Here is a 25,241-nt window from a genome sequence, read left to right on the forward strand (position 1 = left end):
CGCTAATACACCGATCCCACCTACAGCTTTCTTCTTTGCTGTCTCCATTGTTCATTAAACTAATTTCAAAAGATTCACCAACACAGATGTCCAGAATACTGTGGAATTTTTCGATGAAAACAGACGCTGTTTGTATTGGGACACAACGGTGTCCCAATACTTCCGTTCAATCCGTGACGTCATGCGCAAACGTCATCATACCGAGACGTTTTCAGCCGGATATTTCCCGGGAAATTTAAAATTGCACTTTATAAGTTAACCCGGCCGTATTGGCATGTGTTGCGATGTTAAGATTTCATCATTGATATATAACATATCAGACTGCGTGGTCGGTAGTAGTGGGTTTCAGTTGGCCTTTAACCTCACTAAAATTAAGGCATTTCAATTATACACATTAATATCTATCCTTCAAAGAATAAAACAATCATAAAATCATAGAAAATATTTATTTTGCCACTATTATTTTTCTCTGACTGTTTTTTGTTTTAAACAATGACTGTTTTTTTCAGATTCAATGACAAATAATACTGAGCAATATACAGTACATCAGTCGAGTGTCTTCATTCAGGATATAGGTTTCTGAATGTAAAAATAAAACATTTATTCTGGAAAATGTACAGTAAATCGTGACGGGAATGCAGTGTATCCGGTACATTCATTTATTTGTGGCGGGTCGCCACATTAAAAAAATGGATCGCCACAGGGCCCTCACTTACATTAAGATAACATTATAATGAACTAGCTAAACTTAATGGAGTGTAGTTACAAACGTCCAGATGGCATCGATATTCTGCATAGTTTGAGCACTTGAATTGCAGCCAAGATTGACAACTTTGAGGAGGTGCCGCAGGTGGAGTGGAAGTTAGCAGAAGCCAGCTCGTCTATTGATCATGTGACCAATATTTGCTGCATGGGCATCAATATGGACTATGTACTCCTTCTGACATCTACCCAATGGACTGTAAGAGAATGTTGTGTTTACATATTCTCTGAAACATGGCGTAACGACAACATCCTGGACTCGGCCATTGACACAACAACAAACATGCTTTGTATATTTGTATATATTTAGGGGTTTGAGCACACTGTGAGAAAAAAAGAGGACAATTGAGAAAAAAAAGAACATTTCTATCAGCACAAAGTGCTAACACGCAAACCCCAAAACAAAATGTTTAAAAATCAAGACTGCATTTCCTACAATTTCTACAACATATTTTACCTTTACATTTATTCTCATCTACCAACCTTTTTGGGCTGTCTATTTGACACTTACAAGTCCTGTGTAATGTACCAGAGATGTTTTTGTTTTTTCATTAGATAATTTACTAACATTATCATAATTAACAATGTAATGTAAAAATGTATAACATGCATGCAAAGAAGTCAGAAAACGTTTCCCAATTGGCAACTCTATCCTGTAGCCACGTCCCCTTGGGTAATATACTTCTGGTCTTGTGATCTCTGTTTACAATCCATCACGTCAAAAATATACCATCTCGGTGGCTACTGATAAGTACTCCAGAACTACAATTGTTTCAGAACTAACAGTGTTTGGATTTTAAAAATCCAAATATGATTAGAAAAGTGGACAGCAATCAATGTGGCTCGGATAGTGAACAGAGGCGACAATAATTAAGCTAGCTAGATGTTTAACTAATTAGCGAGCGTTTAACAAATTTTATTTGGATCATATTTTTATTGATATTTCATTAAAAAAAACGCGGAAGTGATATTTTGACGTGAAAAACAATGTTTAAAAACGTGGATTTATGTTTTCGCGGTGATTTCATGTGCCTGTATCTTTATCAGAGATGTGCCTTTTGTACCCTTACTTTCTTAGCGGAGATCTACAACCCTAGCAAAACATGGTTGATGCTAACTACAGCGAGACATTTGTTCCTCAGAGAATAAAAGTGTTGCCAGTGCTTTAAATTTGCTTTAACAGGAGTGGAACAAGTGACTGCACGCTGCAGAGTTTCTTTAAAAAAGGCAGCAGCACAACAAACTTGTTCGAGCATCTGAAACAGCATCGAGCCGAGTGGGGGAAATGCAACTCTTTACGAGGCGAACAAGACCGCATTAACAAAACTCCAACTAAGAAGTGGCTTACTGTGGCAAAATCTTTAACACAAGGTACCATGTACAGTAGGGCAGCACGGTGGAGCAGGGGTTAGTGTGTGCGCCTCACAATACAAAGGTCCTGGGTACTCCAGCTTCCTCCCACCTCCAAAGACAGGCACCTGGGGATAGGTTGATTGGCAACACTAAATTGGCCCTAGTGTGTGAATGTGAGTGTGAATGTTGTCTGTCTATCTGTGTTGGCCCTGCAATGAGGTGGCGACTTGTCCAGGGTGTACCCTGCCTTCCACCCGAATGCAGCTGGGATAGGCTCCAGGACCCCCTGCGACCCCTAGAGGAACAAGTGGTAGAAAATGGATGGATGGACCATGTGCAGTATGATAAAAAAAGGAAAACAATGCACATAGCGATCACTAAAGCAGTCGCTCTGCACATCCAGACCGAACAGCTAGTACCGTGTGTACTGCTGTAAAACTATCGTGGAATTATAACGCATTTAATCATCAATATAGTGATATATTACATGTGCAACATTGTCTTTAACATCAGTACACACTAACAAGGAGCCCAGGATATTTCAGGGAAAAGCCTGTGTTTATCCACTTACTAAAACTATATAGTCATCTCAATGTTTTACTTGACTATTTATTTGCATGCAATGTGCAATGCTATATTTTTATTTACAGACTTATTTTTTTCAAGACAGAAGTTTTAAGTTTGCACTTTATTAATCTCAATGTTGGAGATTATTATTTATTTGCATGCAATGTTGAACGCCACATTTTTGTTTCCGGATGTATTTTATTTAAGCAGAAATATTGCCTCCCAGATAAAGCTCTTAATTTAGTTATTTAAAAATGATTGCATAAAAAGTAAAATTTATATCTGGTCTAAAAAAAAAACATTTAACAAATTAGAATTTTGCTAAGCGTAAGATGCAGTGTATGCAGTGTCATTTCAAACAACTAGTTTTTGATCAAGTAAAAGAAAAAATGGTTTAGAATTATCTTTGTCATTTTTTTCTTTAAAAAGTAGGGGGATAAAAATCGGAAAAAATCTTAAACGTTTGTGAAAAAATCTGAGATTTTACTTTTAGGCCATATGGTCTATATGAAAGATTTCTTTAAAAGAGATTAATGCTCAGGGAGACACAATTACATTTCCTCATTCCTTGTTAGACACGTTGGAGTTGCCTGAATTCTATGAGGGTGTGAGTCTTGCCAGAACACAACATTGGTTTTGCCAACCTGCAAGGGAGTAGGAATGAGTATAACATTGGGATACATACTGTACTTTACTGTATTGGAAACCGGACAAATCCATGTAAAGTTTGAGCAGAAATATGTCATAAATTAATTACAACACTAACCATCCAGAAAATGCAATGCCAAATTAACAGTTTTTATTTAAAACAACAACTTTCTGACATGAAAAAAACACACATGAAAAGCTCACTGTTTACTCTTACAGGTCAATTTAAAACAGAAAGCAGTTCCGTCAATGACAATTAAATCTAATGAACAAGCTTCAGGAGCAAGATCTTCTCCAATAACACACAAAAAAAAACAGATTTGCATGATTCACAAGAGCCTCATTTCAGCCGGATTTCACTTTTTTCCCCGCAAAAATCACATACATCATCTGATTTCCAAAAATTCAAGCACAATCTAAATTGAATAAGATATGCTTAATAAAATGTGTTAATTTTATTTACTTGCTATAAAACATTTTTATTTGTATAATCCATTGCAGGGGTGTCCAAAGTGCAGCCAAGCGGCCGTTTTCGGTCCACAACTAATCAGTTGTCTATTGGCCTTTGACGTGTTCTAACAATTCAAATAATTATTCATTAAAGAGGTAAAATGGATACAATATTAACAATTATTTGCTTTGTCATCTATCACACAAAAGCTAAAATAACAATGTTTTTTAAATAGCCTAGCATATACTGATGTAGACTGAATTGGTTTTAGCATCTTTAATGTCCAAAATGTTTCAAAGTGGCCGCCGCATTCTTTCCTTTTTCAGTATGTGTCCCTTTTGGACAACCCTGGACTGGAACTCGAAAACTAACATAATCGGATCCGAGGCCAAAACCATCTCTACCTATAACGACACAAATTAGGCGATGGCATTATCTGTGTTTTGACAATTCATATTGTTGCTTCTATTATTAACACATTCATTCTGCCAGTGACACAAATATCCTAATTTTGAAAAGCAAAGCAACTATACTGTAATTAGATGCTTTGTATAGAACATTGTATATTCTCTCATCACCTGGGTTCAGCAATTAGTATCTGTATTATTTGTTCCGCCTCGAAACTTCCATAAAGTGTTGCACTGTGTCTGTTAATGGCTTTTTACCAGCGTTAATTCAGTGAGCCCTGGCTCATTTTGCTCCATGTCTATTTCAGTAATAAGGCTGGCAATGGAAAAGCCCCCCCCCAGAACCACTGGAACTAATTCCTTAGGCAGTCCATCTGTCTACAGCCTGAGGTGGGGAGCTCATGCTTATCGTGTCAGGCCCCTCAGGCTGTCACACTTGAGACCTTTATAGCTGACTTGTCCTGTCAGCACCCACTGCTAAATAGAGTCCTTGTGCAGCCGAGTTCCCTTTCTCCAAAGTTAATTTTGACGCATCACCACATATTAATTCATAATGCGTCTTGAGCTATTGTCAAGCTAAAAATTAATTTTGAGCACAGTTCCGTTACCTTGGATACACATGGTGCAGCGGGGTTGAAGGAGGTCATCTTAATTATGTGTTTCTATTTCAATAGATCATACTAGAGCTATACTAGAGCTATTGATTGTCTAATGAATAAAAAAAATCAATGGGAGCCACAAAACTCTTTTGAAATTTAAAATGAAATAACACTGCCTATAAAGTTTTTTTTGCTTTGTGCTATATATAAACAAACTATTATGGGTTACATTTATGAAATCAATGAACGACTGCAAAGAAAATGAAATAAAATTTCTGCATGCAACAAAACGTTTTTAACTCCGAAAAAGACGTCGGGTTGAAGGTTAAGTAAAATACTTAATGTCTATTTAAGTCATGGGTGTCAAACTCAAATACAGAGTGGGCCAAAATTTAAAACTGAACAAAGCCGCGGGCCGAGGTTGAACAAATTAACCTTTTAATAGGGACCCAAACAAGTTTTGCATTGAATATTGAACAAGCAAGACTTATATAACTTTATAGTGACATGCAAAATCCAGTTTCAAATAATAATAATACAAAAATATCAATGGCATACCAAATACAATTTGAATAAAAATGTAATGCCTTTTTTCTATTTGCAGCCTTCTGAGGTAAATATCAACATTAACTTTTTCCACAGGCTAATAAATTTGAAAATAAAATAACAATGTTTGCAACACACTGATCTATTCTGATGTGCCCAAGCCAGATAGCTGGCATCTTTTCTGGGATGCTAGTTTATTAAATGTCGGGGATCAGGCTTTGAGCTGAGGCAACCTTCATTATCGAATGAAGGTGTTCATCAGTCATTATACCTCGTAGTCCACCCGGACCACAGTCTTGGGGGCGTGCCTTAAAGGCACTGCCTTTAAGGTCCTCTACGAGCAGTCGTCACGTCCGCTTTTCATCCATTCTAACAACGTGCCGGCCCAGCCATAAGATATGTGCGGCTTTTGTACGCACACTCACGTGAATGCAACGCATAGTTGATCAACAGCGATGCAGGTTAAATTGAGGGTACCCGTATGAACAACTTTAACACTGTTAGAAATATGCGCCACACTGTGAATCCACACCAAACAAGAATGACAAACACATTTCGGGAGAACATCCGCACCGTAACACAACATAAACACAACAGAACAAATACCCAGAACCCTTTGCAGCACTAACTCTTCCGGGACGCTACAATATACACCTCTGCTACCACCAACCACCCCCCCACACACACACACCTTGTAGTGTCCTGGAAGAGTTAGTGCTGGAAAGGGTTCTGGGTATTTGTTCTGTTGTGTTTATGTTGTGTTACGGTGCGGATGTTCTCCCGAAATGTGTTTGTCATTCTTGTTTGGTGTGGGTTCACAGTGTGGCGTATATTTCTAACAGTGTTAAAGTTGTTTATATCAACACCCTCAGTGTAACCTGTATCGCTGTTGATCAAGTATGCCTTGCAGTGACCTACGTGTGTATGCCACAGCCGCATACAACATGTGGCTTTGCCGGCACACAGTTAGTATGGTGAAAAGCGGACGATACGACAGGTCGTAGAGGACGCTAACGGCAGTGCCATCACGGCACGCCCTCAATTTGTTGCCCTGGAGAAATTTTCGGGAGGGGCATTGAAACTCGGAGGGTTGGCAAGTATGCAGCTGAGAGTGATCAAAGAGCTGCATGCGGCTCCGGAGCCGCGGGTTACCGACCCCTGCTAAAGTGGTCTCGATAACGGGTACCGGTTCTCAAAAAGGGATTTGAGTCTGAGGACTCGGTTCTTTTCTTATCGAACAACCGGGAAAACTGGTTTCGAGCATCATCCCTATTTATGCGTCATATAACGTACACTTATTCAGCCTGTTGTTCACCATTCTTTATTTATTTTAAATTGCCTTTCAAATGTCTATTCTCGGTGTTGGGTTTTATCAAATAAATGTCCCCAAAAAATGCGACTTATACTCCAGTGCGACTAATGTTTTTTTCCTTCTTTACTATGCATTTTCGGCCGGTGCGACTTAAACTCCGGAGCGACTTATATTCCGAAAAATACGGTACTAGTAACATCACTATGAGCCCGTTGACCTTCTAGAAATATAAACTGGAGCTCAGCTCGCTCGCAGTCCTGGCTTGAGGTGAAGGCTAATTCGCTTTTAGCGTAACGTTAGCTCATTTTGCGGTGTGTGTGCGTGTGTTACGGACAGCAAAGCCCTGTCTGTCTGTTATTTCACTTTACCTTTTTCTGTGTTGATTGAGCTTTGTTGAAGCAGCAAAAAAGGACATTATGTTAAATGAAGAGTTTCTGTCTCTGATAGTTGATATAATAATGTAACTGCATCATTAAGACTACATGAACTCCATGGTGTTCAGGGATGAATAGTCTCTCTTATTGCTATTGTACTATTTTTTCAGCTATAGTTACATTAATCATTAGTAATGTAGCAGCCTAGTTTTGAATGGCAGGTTCCCTGCTATCACATGTTGATAAAAATATATCCTTTACATAATAAAAATCAACTACAGGCTTCCCAAATGCTGTAATAAATTAAGCATGATGAGTTGACGGGCACTGCGATGAGGTGGCGACTTGTCCAGGGTGTACCCCGCCTTCCGCCTGAATGCAGCTGAGATAGGCTCCAGCACCCCCCGCGATCCCGAAAGGGACAAGCGGTAGAAAATGGATGGATGGAGTTGACGGGCAGCACAATGACACAGGGGTTAGTTCATGTGCCTCACAATACGAAGGTACTAAATTAAATCCCGGGCTCGGGATCTATCTGTGTGGAGTTTGCATGTTCTCCCCGTGACTGCGTGGGTTCCCTCCGGGTACTCCGGCTTCCTCCCACCTCCAAAGACATGCACCTGGGGATAGGTTGATTGGCAACACTAAATTGGCCCTAGTGTGTGAATGTGAGTGTGAATATTGTCTGTCTATCTGTGTTGGCCCTGTGATGAGGTGGCGACTTGTCCAGGGTGTACCCCGCCTTCCGCCCGAATGCAGCTGAGATAGGCTCCAGCACCTTCCACGACCCCGAAAGGGACAAGCGGTAGAAAATGGATGGATGGATGATGAGTTGACTTGAAACTGTATAATGTTGCACTTTTTATATGTAGAAGAAAAGTTTTGTCATTTTATTTAATCTGAGCAACTACTTGAGGCAGTTTAATGTTGATTAGCGTGGGCAGAAGTATTATAGTGTTCCCAATGTTAAAAGGATAAAGCCATTGTTTACCAATTTGGTAAATACAAACCCCGTTTCCATATGAGTTGGGAAATTGTGTTAGATGTAAATATAAACGGAATACAATGATTTGCAAATCATTTTCAAGCCATATTCAGTTGAATATGCTACAAAGACAACATATTTGATGTTCAAACCGATAAACGTTTTTTTTTTGCAAATAATCATTAACTTTAGAATTTGATGCCAGCAACACGTGACAAAGAAGTTGGGAAAGGTGGCAATAAATACTGATAAAGTTGAGGAATGCTCATCAAACACTTATTTGGAACATCCCACAGGTGAACAGGCAAATTGGGAACAGGTGGGTGCCATGATTGGGTATAAAAGTCGATTCCATGAAATGCTCAGTCATTCACAAACAAGGATGGGGCGAGGGTCACCACTTTGTCAACAAATGCGTGAGCAAATTGTTGAACAGTTTAAGAAAAACCTTTCTCAACCAGCTATTGCAAGGAATTTAGGGATTTCACCATCTACGGTCCGTAATATCATCAAAGGGTTCAGAGAATCTGGAGAAATCACTGCACGTAAGCAGCTTAGCCCGTGACCTTCGATCCCTCAGGCTGTACTGCATCAACAAGCGACATCAGTGTGTAAAGGATATCACCACATGGGCTCAGGAACACTTCAGAAACCCACTGTCAGTAACTACAGTTGGTCGCTACATCTGTAAGTGGAAGTTAAAACTCTCCTATGCAAGGCGAAAACCGTTTATCAACAACACCCAGAAACGCCGTCGGCTTCGCTGGGCCTAAACTCATCTAAGATGGACTGATACAAAGTGGAAAAGTGTTCTGTGGTCTGACGAGTCCACATTTCAAATTGTTTTTGGAAACTGTGGACGTCGTGTCCTCCGGACCAAAGAGGAAAAGAACCATTCGAATTGTTATAGGTGCAAAGTTGAAAAGCCAGCATCTGTGATGGTATGGGGGTAAATTAGTGCCCAAGGCATGGGTAACTTACACATCTGTGAAGGCGCCATTAATGCTGAAAGGTACATACAGGTTTTGGAGCAACATATGTTGCCATCCAAGCAACGTTACCATGGACGCCCCTGCTTATTTCAGCAAGACAATGCCAAGCCACGTGTTACATTAACGTGGCTTCATAGTAAAAGAGTGCGGGTACTAGACTGGCCTGCCTGTAGTCCAGACCTGTCTCCCATTGAAAATGTGTGGCGCATTATGAAGCCTAAAATACCACAACGGAGACCCCAGACTGTTGAACAACTTAAGATGTACATCAAGCAAGAATGGGAAAGAATTCCACCTGAGAAGCTTAAAAAATGTGTCTCCTCAGTTCCCAAACATTTACTGTTGTTAAAAGGAAAGACCATGTAACGCAGTGGTGAACATGCCCTTTCCCAACTACTCTGGCACGTGTTGCAGCCATGAAATTCTAAGTTAATTATTATTTGGAAAAAAAAAATAAAGTTAATGAGTTTGAACATCAAATATCTTGTCTTTGTAGTGCATTCAATTGAATATGGGTTGAAAAGGATTTGCAAATCATTGTATTCTGTTTATATTTACATCTAACACAATTTCCCAACTCATATGGAAACGGGGTTTGTAAATAACCAAAACATTTATATTTTGTTGTTTTCTTACTGTACCGAAAATGAACCGAACCGTGACCTCTAAACCGAGGTACGTACCGAACCGAAATGTTTTTGTACCGTTACACCCCTAATGCATACTATATCAGTATGTCTGCCAAATTGGTCAGATTAATTTATTCCAAATAGATTACAAATTAAATGATCTAGATGTAAATAGTGTCTTTCTTTCCTTTTGTTTTAAGTGTTATGTGCTTTGAAGAGGTACACTATAAATATTAGGGCTGGGCGATAAAACAATAACAATATATATCGCGATAGACATGTGATCAATATCAATAGAAAATGGGGTCGATAGAACGTTCGATAATTTCACTGTGTTCTGTTAGAAAAAAATAGGAAGAAAGGCGGAGCCGGAACCGCACAGCATTCTGGGGGGTGTAGGCAGAGGAAGGGCTTTGGCCTCTCGACCTATCACGGTCGAGCCTGAACCGCAAGGCATTCTGGGAAATGCTAACAGGGAAAAAAAAAAAAAAGCAACAATGGCTAGCTGACGACGAGGAGTGAAACGAAACGGGAATATGAGTGCGGCAGCACGAGAGGAAATTGTAAATAAAAAAGGAAACGTCACGTCACCAGTTTGGCAGTATTTTGGATTTTTTTAAATCCGATACGAATCAGAGTAATCCTGTCTGCAAACTTTGCAAGGTCGTCGTCTCGACCAAGTCTGGGAACACGACAAACTTATTTTACCACCTGAGCCGCTCTCACCCGCTAGAGTACAGCAGTATCAAACAGCCACAACCATCTACATCAGCCAGTGCAAGTGGAACAGCACCGAAGCGGCAACAACAGACCACCATCGGGGTGGTCTGTTGTTGCCGCAGACAGTATTACTCGGCAGCAGTGCCATACGACAAAAATTCAAAACGTTATAAAGAAATAACGGATGCAGTGTAGTATCAATTAGCGAAGGACATGCTACCGCTCAGCATAGTTGAGAAGTCTGGGTACAAGAATCTCATACACGTGCTCGACCCCCGTTATGTTCTACCTGGCCAAAAGCACTTTTCCAAGACAGCTATTCCTAAGCTTTACACAATGTGCAGGGAATCCGTGGAAAAGGAGATACTGAAGTTGGTTTGATTTTTCCATAAATGACTGAAGAGGGTAACAGGTTTGTTTTGTCACAGATGTTCAGACGCAAGTTTATTCCGATGTTTACAATATTCTGTAAGACATGTTTGTTTCTGCTTGCTTAATGTGACTGTTATTTATTTGCATATATTGTTACCAATATGGCTTTAAAGCCTGAGTTGTACACTACTAATTTCTTAATTACAATACTTTGCACATTTTGTTGGATTAAGCATTTATTTAATGTCAATATTTGCACATCGACCAGTATTTTCATTTATTTGACTGTTTTTCATAATGCTGACCTCGTTCTAAAGGTTAAATGTTATTTTTAAAATAAAAGTATTTAAATTCAGCCTTTTTTCTACTGGTCTTTATTTAGAATAGTTTTTTGGTTTTTTTTAATCAATTATTATCGATATCGACTGATATGAAACACTTATATCGTGATACATTTTTTAGTCATATCGCCCATCCCTAATAAATATCATACCATTATAAGGAATTATGAGGTCATACTGATTTATCCGATAATTTCAAAAAATAGCTCTAATAACCAATTAAAATAAATGCTCCAGTGAGGCCATAATACCCATACTGTGCTGTAGATGAGTTATTTGTACCATGAATTGATTTAAGTGGACCCCGACTTAAACAAGTTGAAAAAATTTATCGGGTGTTACCATTTAGTGGTCAATTGTACAAAATATGTACTGTACTGTGCAATCTACTAATAAAAGTCTCAATCAATCAAAAGGGCAGTGTTTTCTTAATCATAGGGCCAGGGCCCATTGTTGGGCCGCGAGTGCTCTCTAGAGGGGGCCGCGAGTGCTCTCTAGAGGGCCGCCAAAAAATATCTATTTCTCAGCTGTGGTCCGTATAGGCCGCAGAAGTACTCAGTTGTAACACAATTTCCCACCACTTGTGGCAGTAATGAGTACATAAAACAAACAGAAGAAGTCTGGCGCTAAAGTCATAGAGGAGTTTCTTTAGTGCAAAAAATTATGACAAAGTGGTAAAGCTGTACTTTCGTTTACACTTAAATTGTATTGACAGCCTAGTTACGAAACATATCCATTATTAATTTAGTTTATCAGTTTTAACACAACACAATTGTATATAAATTTATTTTTCGTCAGTAGTCCTTTCTTATGCAATATGTTTGGTTAGTACTTGTTTTTATAATCAGTCTGACCTAAACTTACGGTTTATGTGTTAAATAAATAATAATCTTTGTGATTAACACATGATTTCATATCATTTGACAAGGTTTTAAACTGTAAGTAGATTAGATATAATTATTGAATAAGATTAAAATAAAGTGTTAATATTTGAGTTGGAAAATTGGGCCCCAAGGTCAAAAAGGTTGAGAACCCCTAAGTTTGTCTTATTTGCCATGGTGCCTGTCGTAAACTCGCCCTGAGCTTATTGTAAACAAACATGGCGTTGATAGTGTGGGACAACTTCACTGTTTCACCGGAAGTGTCGGGCTATTTGCACCAAATGTTTTTGTGAGGGGGAGGGGCGAACATATGCTTCAACACATCAAACCTTATCAGCCACCTAAAACACAAGTATCGCAAACAACATGAAGATACGAAGATGCCTGCGCTGTCCAAATAAAAAACGCTGGCCAAAAGCTAGCCACAAAGAAAGACCTGGGGGCCTGTACCTTAAAATGTTGTTCTGCAAAGACAAATCTACAGGTACAGTACAATTTGTCAAATCCACCATTGTTTAGGTCTTTCTTACCTCCAGGTGTACTAAAACTACAGATAAATCAAAAAAAGAAAATCCTATAAATAAATTATCTGTATCGGCTTGAAAAAAATATTTAGTACTTCCATAGTGCTTTGTCAAAATGATCCCAGGAGCTGCAGATGTGAATGAAAATAGTCTAATTTGTTTTGCGGGTGAGTACCACGTTCATGTGTACTAAATGTAATTGTTTTATCCAAAAGTGCCATTCATGCATTTTAAGTCTCTCCTTGTCATATGTTGCCAAATGGAACAATTTGCTATTTCACAGGTGTTCTTTCCATGTAAAAAAAACAAAAAACCCTAAGTAGCCATAAATCTTACCTGAGGCCATAAGCCAACCACCATAAGCCAACCACCAAGGATAGTCGTCCACTTTACACAGCTTGTTAAAGATGCAACTACAACGCCGTTATTACTCCTCGTCGTTCAATTAAACATGCATGACCGAGAAAGAGGACAAATTGTTGTGCTGTAAAGCTGGCAGTGGAAGAAGACAACATTTGTGTAAAAGGGACAGCTGGAATGGCAGGACTGTGTCACACTAGACACCAATGCTGCTCTTCACACTGCAGAATGCCAACTTCCCACACAGTGGCATCACAACTGACTATTTGCAAATACATACACACATGAATGCAACATCAACATGGCCTTTTGCATGAGAGTATATTAATTATCCATCCATCCATTTTCTACAGCTTGTGGGGGTGCTGGAGCCTATCCCAGCTGTATTCGGGCGGAAGGCGTGGTACACCCTGGACAAGTCGCCACCTCATTGCAGGTGTATGAACTAATTTTAGACAAAATATTTGTCTGCATCGAATCAAGAATAGGGCTACAATAACCACTATTTTGATAGTAGACTATTTATTGATTAACATAGCGATTAGTCGACTAATCGGATTATGAAGCATAGACCTATTTAGTGACTGTAATTTAGCCATCTGCTTTTAAAGGGGAACTCCACTTTTTTTTTTAGAATTTTGCCTATCATTAACAGTCCTAACGTAAGACCAGCACACATACGTTTTTCTTTTTTTATGCATTCTAACTAGTAAATAGGTCGCTTACACTGAAGCCGATGAGAGTCGCTCTATTCCGCCAATAAAGCACTCTAAAACACATCCAAACATCTTCATTATGGTTTTATATATATGTAATGTAGAAACAAGCACATTCATCATTTTAAGCATACATATATATAATGCACTCCTGATCTAGAACAAATAACGCGATTTTTCATTCTCCATTCTTGAAGTCATAAATAATCTTTGAAAGAGCAAAAACCAAACACATGCATTTTCCATTTAAAGAAACTATTAAATGGGACTGTCTCAATAAGGTCCAAGCAACGGTTATTAAATCCTGCCAATCCTGTCCTTGGCCAATCTATTAACCTATTCAGTCTGTCCAGTGTGTATGTCACAGTGAACGACAAAAGTAAAGAAAGCTTCTTAACAATGGGAGTGTTTGTTAACTACTTTTAAATTCCAGGATTTTTGGGGGGCTAAAACGCTTAAAAAAAGTAAATATGAAGTTGTCTTTGTTTAAACCAGGGGTCACCAACCTTTTTGAAACCTAGGGCTACTTCTTGGGTACTGATTAATGCGAAGGGCTACCAGTTTGATACACACTTAAATAAATTGCCAGAAGTAGCCAATTTGCTCAATTTACCTTTAACTCTGTTATTATTAATAATTTATGATATTTATCTTTGTGGAAACACTGATCATCTTAATGATTTCTCACAATAAATATATATAGAAACAGATAAATATCAATATGCAACACTTTATTTTTATATTTTCTCTAAGTGCACATTTTTCAAATTGAACATTTTCAAATGATCACTTCTAAGATAGTCTTGTGAAATCACAATATCCCATTTTAACTAGCTACCCACTAACATTTTTTAACAAATCATGAATTACTTTACACCACGTTTGTACAAATAATAACTCATGTAAAATACAAAAGTAAACTCTCAAATTTTTAAATCATGTCACACTTTGAACTGGACACCAAATCTGTTTTCTGTTTCTTTGTCAGTTAGTGGGAAGCCTGGCATTGCATGCTGTTAACTGGTGTGTTGTACTCTGGTGTGTAACTTGACACTGCAACTTTGAGTGAGTCTTGCAGATGTGCATCAGTGAGGCGTGTTCTGTGTTTGTTCTTGATGAAGTTCATGTCAGAAAAGGCTGATTCACAAAGATAAGATTTTTCCTCATTGTTTGCGGAACCTTCTTAATCTTTTGGACATATTTTCACAGCAATCTGGCCTTAAGCTTAATTATGATAAATGTAAAATATTAAGGATCGGAAATCTAAAGGGAACGTCCTTTCGAATGGAATGCAAAGTGCCTGTTTTGTGGAGAGATGGACCAGTTAACATACTTGGTGTTGTTGTCCCGGAAAATCTGGAAGATCTAGGCTCAGTAAATTATGATAATCGACTAAGAAAGCTGGACAAAATTATGCAATTATGGAAAGGGAAATCCCTAAACTTGTATGGTAAAATATCTATTGTCAACTCGTTAATTATTCCTCAATTTATTTATTTGTTTTTGTCATTACCAGCTCCATCACAAAACTTTTTTAAGATTCATGAGCGGCGGGTCTTCGATTTTGTCTGGAACGGCAAACCAGAAAAGATTAAAAGAAAGGTTTTGTACAAAGAGTATGAATGTGGGGGCCTGAAACTTCTCAACCTTGAAGCTATGTGTCTGTCTTTAAAAGCATCAATTGTTCCAAAGATGGATTTAAACACTGAGTGGTACACAAGTGTCCTGTTGGACAAAAAACATGTACTGTATCAAAAGAAATTGTTTCCTTTTTTTACAAGTGATCCCCTCCCAGAGAGTCTGCTGGGAAACATGGCGAGGAAACAATCCACTCATGGTGGTGTTTTCAATTTTATGTGCCAGAAAAAAGAGACAATATTTTGCAGCAGTTAATATGGATGAACTCTAATATTGTAATAGATGGAAAGCCTTTCTTTTGGAAAAATATGTTTCAAAGAGGAATCATTTTTGTCAATGATATTATCAATGAGAATGGTAAAATTATGAAGTATGATGAATTTAGAGCTATGTATGGTGATGCTTGCTCAAGCTTTTCATTTTATCAACTAACTGGAGTAATTGGGAAAAGATGGAAACAAATAATTAATTATGGAACTACTAAATTATTAGTTTGTAAACCTCTAATAAGAAATTCTAGTTGGCAAAAAGGAACTAAATTAAATAGAAAAATATATAATTTTTATTTAATAAAGAAATCTTTGAAGGCTGCCCCATACAACACAAATGGAAAATGGGAGGACTTTTTTGACTGCCCGTTGCCATGGGATGCCATATTCAAACTAATCTATAAAACCACTATCGATGTGCAAAATCGTTATTTTCAAATTAAAATTATTTATAACTTCTTAACCACAGGGAAAATGTTAAAATTATGGAATATGACAGAGTCAGATGATTGCCCATTTTGTTGTCAGGAGCCTGAATCCACCCTGCATTTGTTTTAGTATTGTCATATTGTGTCTTTGTTTTGGGTGGAAGTTGAAAAACTGTGTTTAAGGATTGGTTTGTTTATGAAGCTTGATTGACAATTGACAATCATGATTTAGTCAATTTAATTATAGTACTCGGTAAAATGTTTATTTTTAAGGCCAAAAACAGATATTCACTTAGTATTACTTTCTTTAAAACATTTATTCAGTATTTTCTAACTTTAGAAAGTTACATGGTTGAAAACGATAATGATGCCAAAAAACATTAAAAAAAAGATGGGAAGTCCTCAAAGGCTTATTTTGAAAGTATAATTATGTTTATAGATTATATGCTATCTGTTGTTGTGTTCCCTAATTTGAGTGACCTGGACATAATTTGGACTGTACATAAATGCTTATTTTGAAAATGTAATTTTGTTTATAAATTATATGCAATCTGTTGTGTTCCCTAATTTTTTTCTGTGTACATGAATGAAGGTGTGTGTTGCTGAGTCCGACTTGGACATTATCTGGACTGGGCCTGGTTTAAAAAACCCTTTAAACAAATCTAATTTCATTGACAACCTGGTCTGTTGAAGATAAGGCCCTTTTTAAAAAAATAAAATAAAATAAGATAAATAAATAAAAAACATTTTATTTGATAAAAAAGAAAGTAAAACAATATAAAAATAATTACATAAAAAATAGTAATTAATGAAAATGTTAGTGGACCAGCAGCCTATACAATCATGTGTGCTTCAGGGACTGTGTCCCTTGCAGATGTGTTGTCTATGTTGTGGGAACCAGAATATTGGTAGCAGAAAGAAATAACCCCTTTTGTGTGAGTGGGTGTGGATGAGTGTGCATGGGGGAGGTTGTTTGGGTTGATGCACTGATTGAAAGTGTATCTTGTGTTTTTTCTATGTAGATTTAATTTTGAAAAAAAAAAAAAAAAAAAAAAAAAAATTTAATTTTTTTTTTTTTTTTTTTTTTTTTCAGAACAGGCCCGCGGGCGACTCATCTGGTCCTTACGGGCGACCTGGTGCCCGCGGGCACCGCGTTGGTGACCCCTGGTTTAAACCATTTGGAGTACTAGCAGAGCATTGGGCTCTTTTGTAAGCTTAAAAGCTACTGTACTTTTATCTCCACAACAGTCAGAATATGTCCAGATGCTACTGAGAACAAATAGGAGTACACAGAAATGTATTATATTTATATAGTTTTTTAAGTGCCTCCACAAAACTACTTTAGAGTAGACAACACAGTAAAATAAAGCTTATTTCCTTAACTAATTCTAGTGATGGGAATCTTACAACAACTCACAATTTGATTCAATTCCAATTCTTGGGGTGACAATTCGATTCAAAATCAATTCTCAATTCAACACGGTTTTTGATTTAAGCCGGTTCTCGCAATATATTTTTTGGTATAAAAAGGATGATAATACCTTTTCAAAACAAGTTACAAAGCTCTTCTTTGCTGCTGACGTATGACGTATATGCAAAGCAAGTAAGCTCGGACATGGCCTAAAACCTCCTTTTTAATTTTAATTTTTTTTCCCAAATCAAATAAATAGGAATTGCAATTTAGATGTGAATCAATGTTTTTTGAGCACCCCTACCTAATCCCATTTAAAATTTGACAAATGACACTACACAAAAAAGGGCAGGAAGGTGGTAAAGGGGTTAGTGCATGTGCAATACGAAGGTCCTGAGTTCAATCCCGAGCTCGGGATCTTTCTGTGTGGAGTTTGCATGTTCTCCCCGTGACTGCGTGGGTTCCCTCCGGGTACTCCGGCTTCCTCCCACCTCCAAAGACATGCACATGGAGATAGGTTGATTGGCAACACTAAATTGGCCCTAGTGTGTGAATGTTGTCTGTCTATCTGTGTTGGCCCTGCGATGAGGTGACGACTTGTCCAGGGTGTACCCCGCCTTCCGCCCGAATGCAGCTGGGATAAGCTCCAACACTCCCCGCGACCCCAAAAGGGACAAGCGGTAGAAAATGGATGGATGGATGAACTACACCATAAGGATTTTTTTTTACACACCATTTGGAGACTGGGGATAGGTTGACTGGCAACACTAAAAATTGGCCCTAGTGTGTGAATGTGACTGTTAATGTTGTCTGTCTATATGTGTTGGCCCTGTGATGAGGTGGCGACTTGTCCAGGGTGTACCCCGCCTTTCGCCCGATTGTAGCTGCGATAGGCTCCAACACCCCCCGCGACCCCGAAAGGGATAAGCGGTAGGAAATGGATGGATGGATGCATTTGGAGACCCTTAGTCATGTTGGGCCAAAGTTTTCCCTATTTCCATGGCTTCCTGACACAGATTCTTGTCTTTGAAGAACTTTCAAAAGGCGCAATGTTGACCCACACTCCACAAAAGACAACACATCATTGTCATTGTTATGTCATAGTCATTGTCAATGTGTCAATCATTAGGTTGGATGTAATTTGCCTGAACCACGCACGCTCGTACTATTTTTGAGCAGTTCATTGGCTATTGTTTCCGAGCTCAGCCGGTATGCCGTCGTTATGCCTAAAGGTTAATCAGACTATATTACGCTCCAAAACACTTTCTTTAAAGGACACAATTATAGTGTTGATATTGGGATTTGGTGTGAGCTTGTTTGATTTGGTTGCTGGCTTGTCCGGGGAGATCCGTGACACAAAGAGGAAGAAGCACAACAGTTACCTCAGTGAAGAGCATGGCAAACACAGTAAGTACATCAATGGCTGTTGGGGAGAGCTGCCAAATACCACCATGTTGACTGATGGTGACAGAGATGACTGACAATCTTGCGAGTGACTTCAGTGTCACCTTACTGGACAAACAAACTGCTGAAAGAAGTCTCCGGCTCCACATGAGGGGGGAAGAGCCATCTGATGTGATAAAGCAATGGTATAAATGTTATAAAGACTTCTATACTGTAACAATACAATCTGAGATAGGCTCCAGCGCCCCCCCGCAACCCCGACGGGAATAAGTGGTAGAAAATGGATGGATGGATGTTTTCATCCATTTTTGATAATGCCTACCCTGTTTAAGCTCACAGCATGGTGCCGCCTTTCTCAGCTTACTAAGGCAAAAGGTAGACACCTTTCACTGGTCAACAGTCATTCACGGGGTCACTGTGAAGGGGGCAATCAACCCCATGTCAACTGCATCAGAGTCAACTACATGAACCACTACAGTACTGAAGATATCTATCAATTCATATTGCATCATGAACAGCATAAGGACGTTAGAAAGAATAAAGGCTATTTTGCTTAAGTGAAAATTAGTTGCTTAAAGGCAGGCTTTGTAGTCTCACAGGAGCATCTGGAGCCACTGAAGGAGCACATTCACAGATGTCGGCTTCATACGTTCTGGTCCCATAGTCAGTGTGTACAACCTTGTTTAATGTAGACAATGCTGTCACAAACTGTGACTATGTCCACATGAATGTTAATATACACAAATGTTAATATTTTTAAAAAAAAGCATTATTCTCTTTCCAATTTGGCTTTCCTTTCACAGGTAAACGTAGGCTTTTGTCTAGAGCTGCAACGATTAATCTATTAAATCAATTAAGTGGATTAGAAAAAGCTTTGATTAATTCATAATTGTTTAATGAGTATAACTAAAAAAAATTTATCAATTCTGACTGCATGGAGTGCGAGGAACTTTAATACAAGGACATAGTTTCCACACAGCCGCTGCAATAGAGCACACATGAGAGCGGTGTGTGGCGGGCAACTTTAAAAAAATTATTTTTATTAACGCACGTTTGTTAAAAGTGGCAAGCAGAAAAATAATTTTCTCTATTTCAAGTATTTGCTCTAAAATACACTTTAAGGCTATAAAGGGTGTTTTATCCTATTGCTTGACTACTCAAACAATAATCGATAGATTATAAATGTAAATGGATTATACTTGTATAGCGCTTTTCTACCTTCATGGTACTCAAAGCGCTTTGACAATATTACCACATTCACCCTTTCACACGCTAACCACGACCCATCAGGAGCAAGGGTGAAGTGTCTTGCTCAAGGTCACAACGGACGTGGCGAGGTTGGTAGAAGGTGGGGATTGAACCAGGAACCCTCAGGTTGCTGGTACGGCCACTCTCCACGATTACACGATTACTAAAATAATCGATAGCTGCAGACCTACTTTTGTCCTTCAAAACAGAGCTTATGAAAAACTCAGACCAGTGTAAAGATTTTACAAAATTCCACCTTCAGCATTTATACCTGTACGGGTAAAAAAGTGAGCTTTTTGACTTGTGTCATAAAAAAATGTGTGAGTTTTTTTTCCTGTATTCAAACCATATTTAACAAGTAATTCATTCATTGTTTTTTATGGTGTTTTTTCAATGCAAACCAAATCCTTTGTAATGATGGTACTTAATTTCTCGACAATGACAATAAATCATTTTTATTCTATTGATTTACAGGTGTTGATTTAATTTCTAACAGTGTAGAGATGTAATGATTACCAGTATTAATGATAAACTACGGTGAAACTCCCTACAATTAATATTACGGTTTTAAAAGAAAATTATCGCGAACTTTGATTAACAGACGGATCTGTGATACTAATAATTTACTGGAGAAGCAAGTGAGTGTGCCAATGGCCGGCTGGCTAGCTCAAATGAATACAAGACACATTAACGTCTTTCCCCATTAAGAAACATGATACCACATCTATAAACACAATGCTCTCTGAGCAACTAAGATATTCAATTCTGTAAATTGAACCTACAGGCTGTGATAAGTATATACGCAGAAGAATATGACACACAGGTGTCTACAACAGGAAGCGACATCACTTAAACCGCACGTTTAACAGTCGTTTTGACTTTATCATTAAAAACACTCTAAAACCTTTACAAATTAAAACCATAGATGATACACATATCTAAACACTCAAAGGAAAATCATATGGCTCTTAAGTAGCCAGAGCAATTCGATCTAATCACTATACTACCAACCATTTACTGATACTACACATAGTGTCATTACTGTCGATATTTGAATTGATTGGCCCGCATCTGTTTACATTAAATAGCTCTAACTTAGCGGTTAGCATGGCTTTTTGTATAACCCCTACAGTGTGTATGTAGTGTTGCATGGTTAGCTATTCATTGTCCTCTAGCGATAATGATACTATTTGGAAATATAGTTTATTTGCCACCATGGAGGCGAGGATTAGTGACTTAGAAGCAGCTTTGTAGTGCGCAAGGAAAATAGTCGCGTTCCAATGCGGTTAAACTACATTGCATTGAGGACGTGTACGTTGTAGCTTGTCGCTGTTTGCAGGACACAGCTAAAATGTGTCATTAACATGCATTACCACGATATGACGATGGATTAAAAAATCTATTTATATCGTGTATCGTCTATATCGTTTTTATTTTGTAATGCAAAATAAAAACACAGCAAAAAGGCATTAAACGCACTAAAGAGCTTAAAGTATTATGTATTCAGTATTTATACATCAGGCTATTGCTTAGAAAAATCTACACAAACGGCTTATGTAAGTGCAATGTCAACAATGTGAGATAAGTGTGGTGTACGCAAATGTAGACCAACCAATGCAATTTCATAATCTGAAAAAATAACCTCAGGTGGAATATTGTGTATGTTGTTGTGTCTGTGTGAACACAGTTGCACACTTGTGCAGGGTATATGTCATCACATAATGGGCCCAATAATATAGATAAATGAGCAAGCCCAAAACCCAACAAAGTCAGATTTCCATAGGGAGTAGATGCTGGTCTGAATTCAGTCCCTTGAGGAGGTCTCATGGTTACACTGCATATCATACAACACCAAGCTATACAATGTGAAGGTTTTGTTCAGCTATCTTATATTTTGGCATCTTCAATGTTCAAAATGTATAAAAGTTTGGACACATGGGCTAATAATATTTTAAAGGTTTAAATAACTTATGTGAATGACTTAGTAAATGTTTTTCTTGGACTATGCAACTGGCACTTAACTTGTTCCAAGTCCATCAGTTGGCATATATGTTATGAAACATTAATGTTCAGTTATCTTGTATTTAAGAGAAAACCTGTCAGTGACATTGACTGATTGATTAAATGTTCTCATTTCTCCTCAAGCTCTGGGGACTATCTCAGACCTTGTTTGGGAGCTGTTGCTCGCAAGGCTCCATCTGTGCAAACATCACTCAAATGAAGGCAGCATTAAAAACTTACCATATGCCAAACTCTGCAGTGCAAATACAACCAGGAGGAAAGGCAGAGTCGGGGGATACTCCATTATATTTCATTGGTAGGTGAGGGAGTTCTCCATAAACAGTCTGAAACTCCACACACAGCTCACAAGCTTGGGTGTTCACGTTAAATCAGAGTTGAGACATCCCAAGATAACTTTTTCAACCTTTTGCAGATCTCCATGTAATCCAGGGGACGGTGCGTGAAAAGCAGACCGCAGGTGATGACAGGACGGGCGGCTGCGGGCTGCAGACAGCCGTCGGTCCGTCGCCGGATAACCCTTTTGTCGCTTGTTGGCAAAAAATAAACGGTCACGGCAACAGTACATTGAATCCCCGGGTTGAGACGAAACGCCGTTTAAAAACACAGCATCTTGTCTCTCTACATTCCTTCCGTCTCAGTTTGCAACAGACACTGACTGACTTACTACGAGCCTCAAAACGCAAAACCAATTCACGCAACAGCCAACCGTGATTAAGTAAACTGCTTCCTGTAATCTTTTCAGAATGAATGCCAAGAAAACGAGGGATACCCACCTTTTATTTGATATCGGTGAAAAAATGTACCACAAAACAGGTTAGTTTTTTTTGCAAGATGCTTGTCGTAACCTATACAGCACTGGAAATATTGTTATGATTTGTTTCCCAGCGCGTGACAAATATTGTTTTATTTTGAAGGAACTCCCTTCCCCTGGCATTACTTCCGGCAACCAACTGTGATTGTACAAATAGTACATTTATCATGCACTGCCAGTCAGTGTAATTTAACAGAAATATAATTGTTTTAACAAAAGGCTATACATACTACCTATTGTTTGTTTCGAGATAATTAAAATATTTTCCCATACTGTTGTTCCTGCAAAAAAAACATCAAGGGTATGGATATCATATATATATCCATACCCTTGATGTTTTTTTTGCAGGACAGGGTTATGGAAAATATTCACATATATAATATATGTATGTATATATATATATATATATATATATATATATGTATGTATATATATATATATATATATATATATATATATATATATATATATATATATATATATATATATATATATATATATATATATATATATATATATATATATATATATATATATATATATATTCGAGGTTTCTGTGGTTTATACGTTAAACAGTGCTCAATACCGGGATGAAATAGCCTCTGTGTTTTTTCCTGACCTAACGTATACATATATATACAGTGTATATATATATATATATATATATATATATATATGTGTGTGTGTGTGTGTGTGTATGCGTGTGTGTGTGTGTGTGTGTGTGTGTGTGTGTGTGTGTGTGTGTGTGTGTGTGTGTGTGTGTGTGTGTGTGTGTGTATATATATATATAATTAGTACAGGTAAACACACAATCTCTATCTTAATTATGAAATAAGTATGATATGCTGTACAATTGTATGTAGAGATTGAAATTTTGGGGGGGATTTATTATAATAATTTTATTTACCCCAGCTTGTTTTTATTGGCTCACGGCAGGTTCTAAAAATAGGATTTAATAAGATCACCACAACAACAGCAAAAGGAAGAAAGAGCAAAACTGCGAGAAAAATGCTACAGATTAAAATGATTATACATTTGTTCATTATTACAAAGCTGTTTTATACATGACTTCTTAGCATATTGACATTAGATATTGACACACTTCACTTACTTTTCCAACTTCATTCATTACACCATTTTCAACTTTCCTCCTCAGCCACTTTGTCCATTGGTGAAACTCTGTTGCCTCTTTATATTGTTATGTTTTGGCTTTAAGTTGTTTTGTTGTGGCTTTATGTTGTTGTGTTGTGGCATTTGTTGTGTCTTTTTATTGGCAACTATAGCTGTTTATTAAAACGAGAGTAGTAGCAGGTCAACCACTCCTAATTTAACCTGAAAAAATTAGGTTGCGCTTAATTTCTCAGGGAAATCTACGATTAATTCAACCTGAAGAGATGTTGGTTTCACTTTTTTTTTATATTAATATTTTATTATTTTTAAATTGAAAACCAACAGCAAAAACCACAGGTAAATCTACCGTTAAAATGTTGGTTAATGTACTTTATTAAAAATGTCTTGAACATTGAAAATGAGAGCAGAAAAAGTTTCCTCTTATTCAGGGTTCAGGGGTGGGCAAACTACGGCCTGAGGGCCACATCCGGCCCGTTGGTCTCTTTAATCTGGCCCGCAGAATATTAAAACAGAATTGAGCAAAGATCTGTTTTGAGAATTACCACAACAAAATTGATACTAGACTTCGACGCACTGGCAAAAAAGGGTGATCAACCACACTGCTCCCACTTAAAGAGAATGTGAGTGTTTACCCTTTAATAACATCTGTATGTTTCTTTGATTTTCTGATATGATAGTGTTGAAAATAGATGTATTATGATTAAAATAGCCCATTTTTGAGAAGCCTACTCTTAGTTCCAACAGATATGATATGCGTGCTTGCCCGGCCCGTCTGTCAAATTTCAAAAGCCAATTTGGCCCCTGAGCCAAAAGGTTTGCCCATTCGTGCTCTTATTAATTAAACTTAAAATGTTGGTTGCACTTTATTGAACTAAGATGTGAATGCATTGGCCATGGATTGTTGTTTAATTGCTTGTTTGTATCCATAATTCATTTATACATTATTCCCCTACATGAAATGACAAGAATATAGGAAACTTCACCTGCAGTGACCAGTATGCAGAATATTTATTTCATAGTCACAGTGCTTGAATTGTTTTTTTTGCTAAAAAGTTACCTAATCGATTTCAACTCACTGATTCATTTCGGAAGTTAATGTTCTAAATAAACTAGTATCATCCCTGAGTCGTATCAGCAACCTCAAATTATGATTCAAATCGAATCGTTGTTCAAACGAATATTACTTACTAACAGTCCCTTTGATTACTCTGCAATGTCTGTACAATGTGCTGTGTATCATAATTCTCCCTAGCCTATCTACTAAATGTGCAATAAGCCACACTGCCATACCCAGTGTTGGGACTAACGCGTTACAAAATAACGCGTTACTGTAACGCCGT

At 37.8% G+C, this 25,241-nt stretch overlaps 1 protein-coding gene across 2 annotated transcripts in view; it reads right to left on the minus strand.

The window, feature by feature from the left end:
• LOC133650717 (roundabout homolog 2-like) overlaps positions 1–22,643 on the minus strand; it is a 240,172-nt gene extending 217,529 nt beyond the window's left edge. For both annotated transcript variants that reach the window (XM_062048300.1, XM_062048299.1), the window contains exon 1: positions 22,179–22,643. In XM_062048300.1, coding sequence (XP_061904284.1) covers positions 22,179–22,242 — 64 coding nt within the window. In that variant the 5' untranslated portion in view covers positions 22,243–22,643. The remainder of the gene's footprint in view (positions 1–22,178) is intronic.
• Between the last annotated feature and the right edge of the window lie 2,598 nt (positions 22,644–25,241).

Source organism: Entelurus aequoreus, linkage group LG05 (assembly GCF_033978785.1).
Source record: "Entelurus aequoreus isolate RoL-2023_Sb linkage group LG05, RoL_Eaeq_v1.1, whole genome shotgun sequence".
Taxonomy (NCBI): domain Eukaryota; kingdom Metazoa; phylum Chordata; class Actinopteri; order Syngnathiformes; family Syngnathidae; genus Entelurus; species Entelurus aequoreus.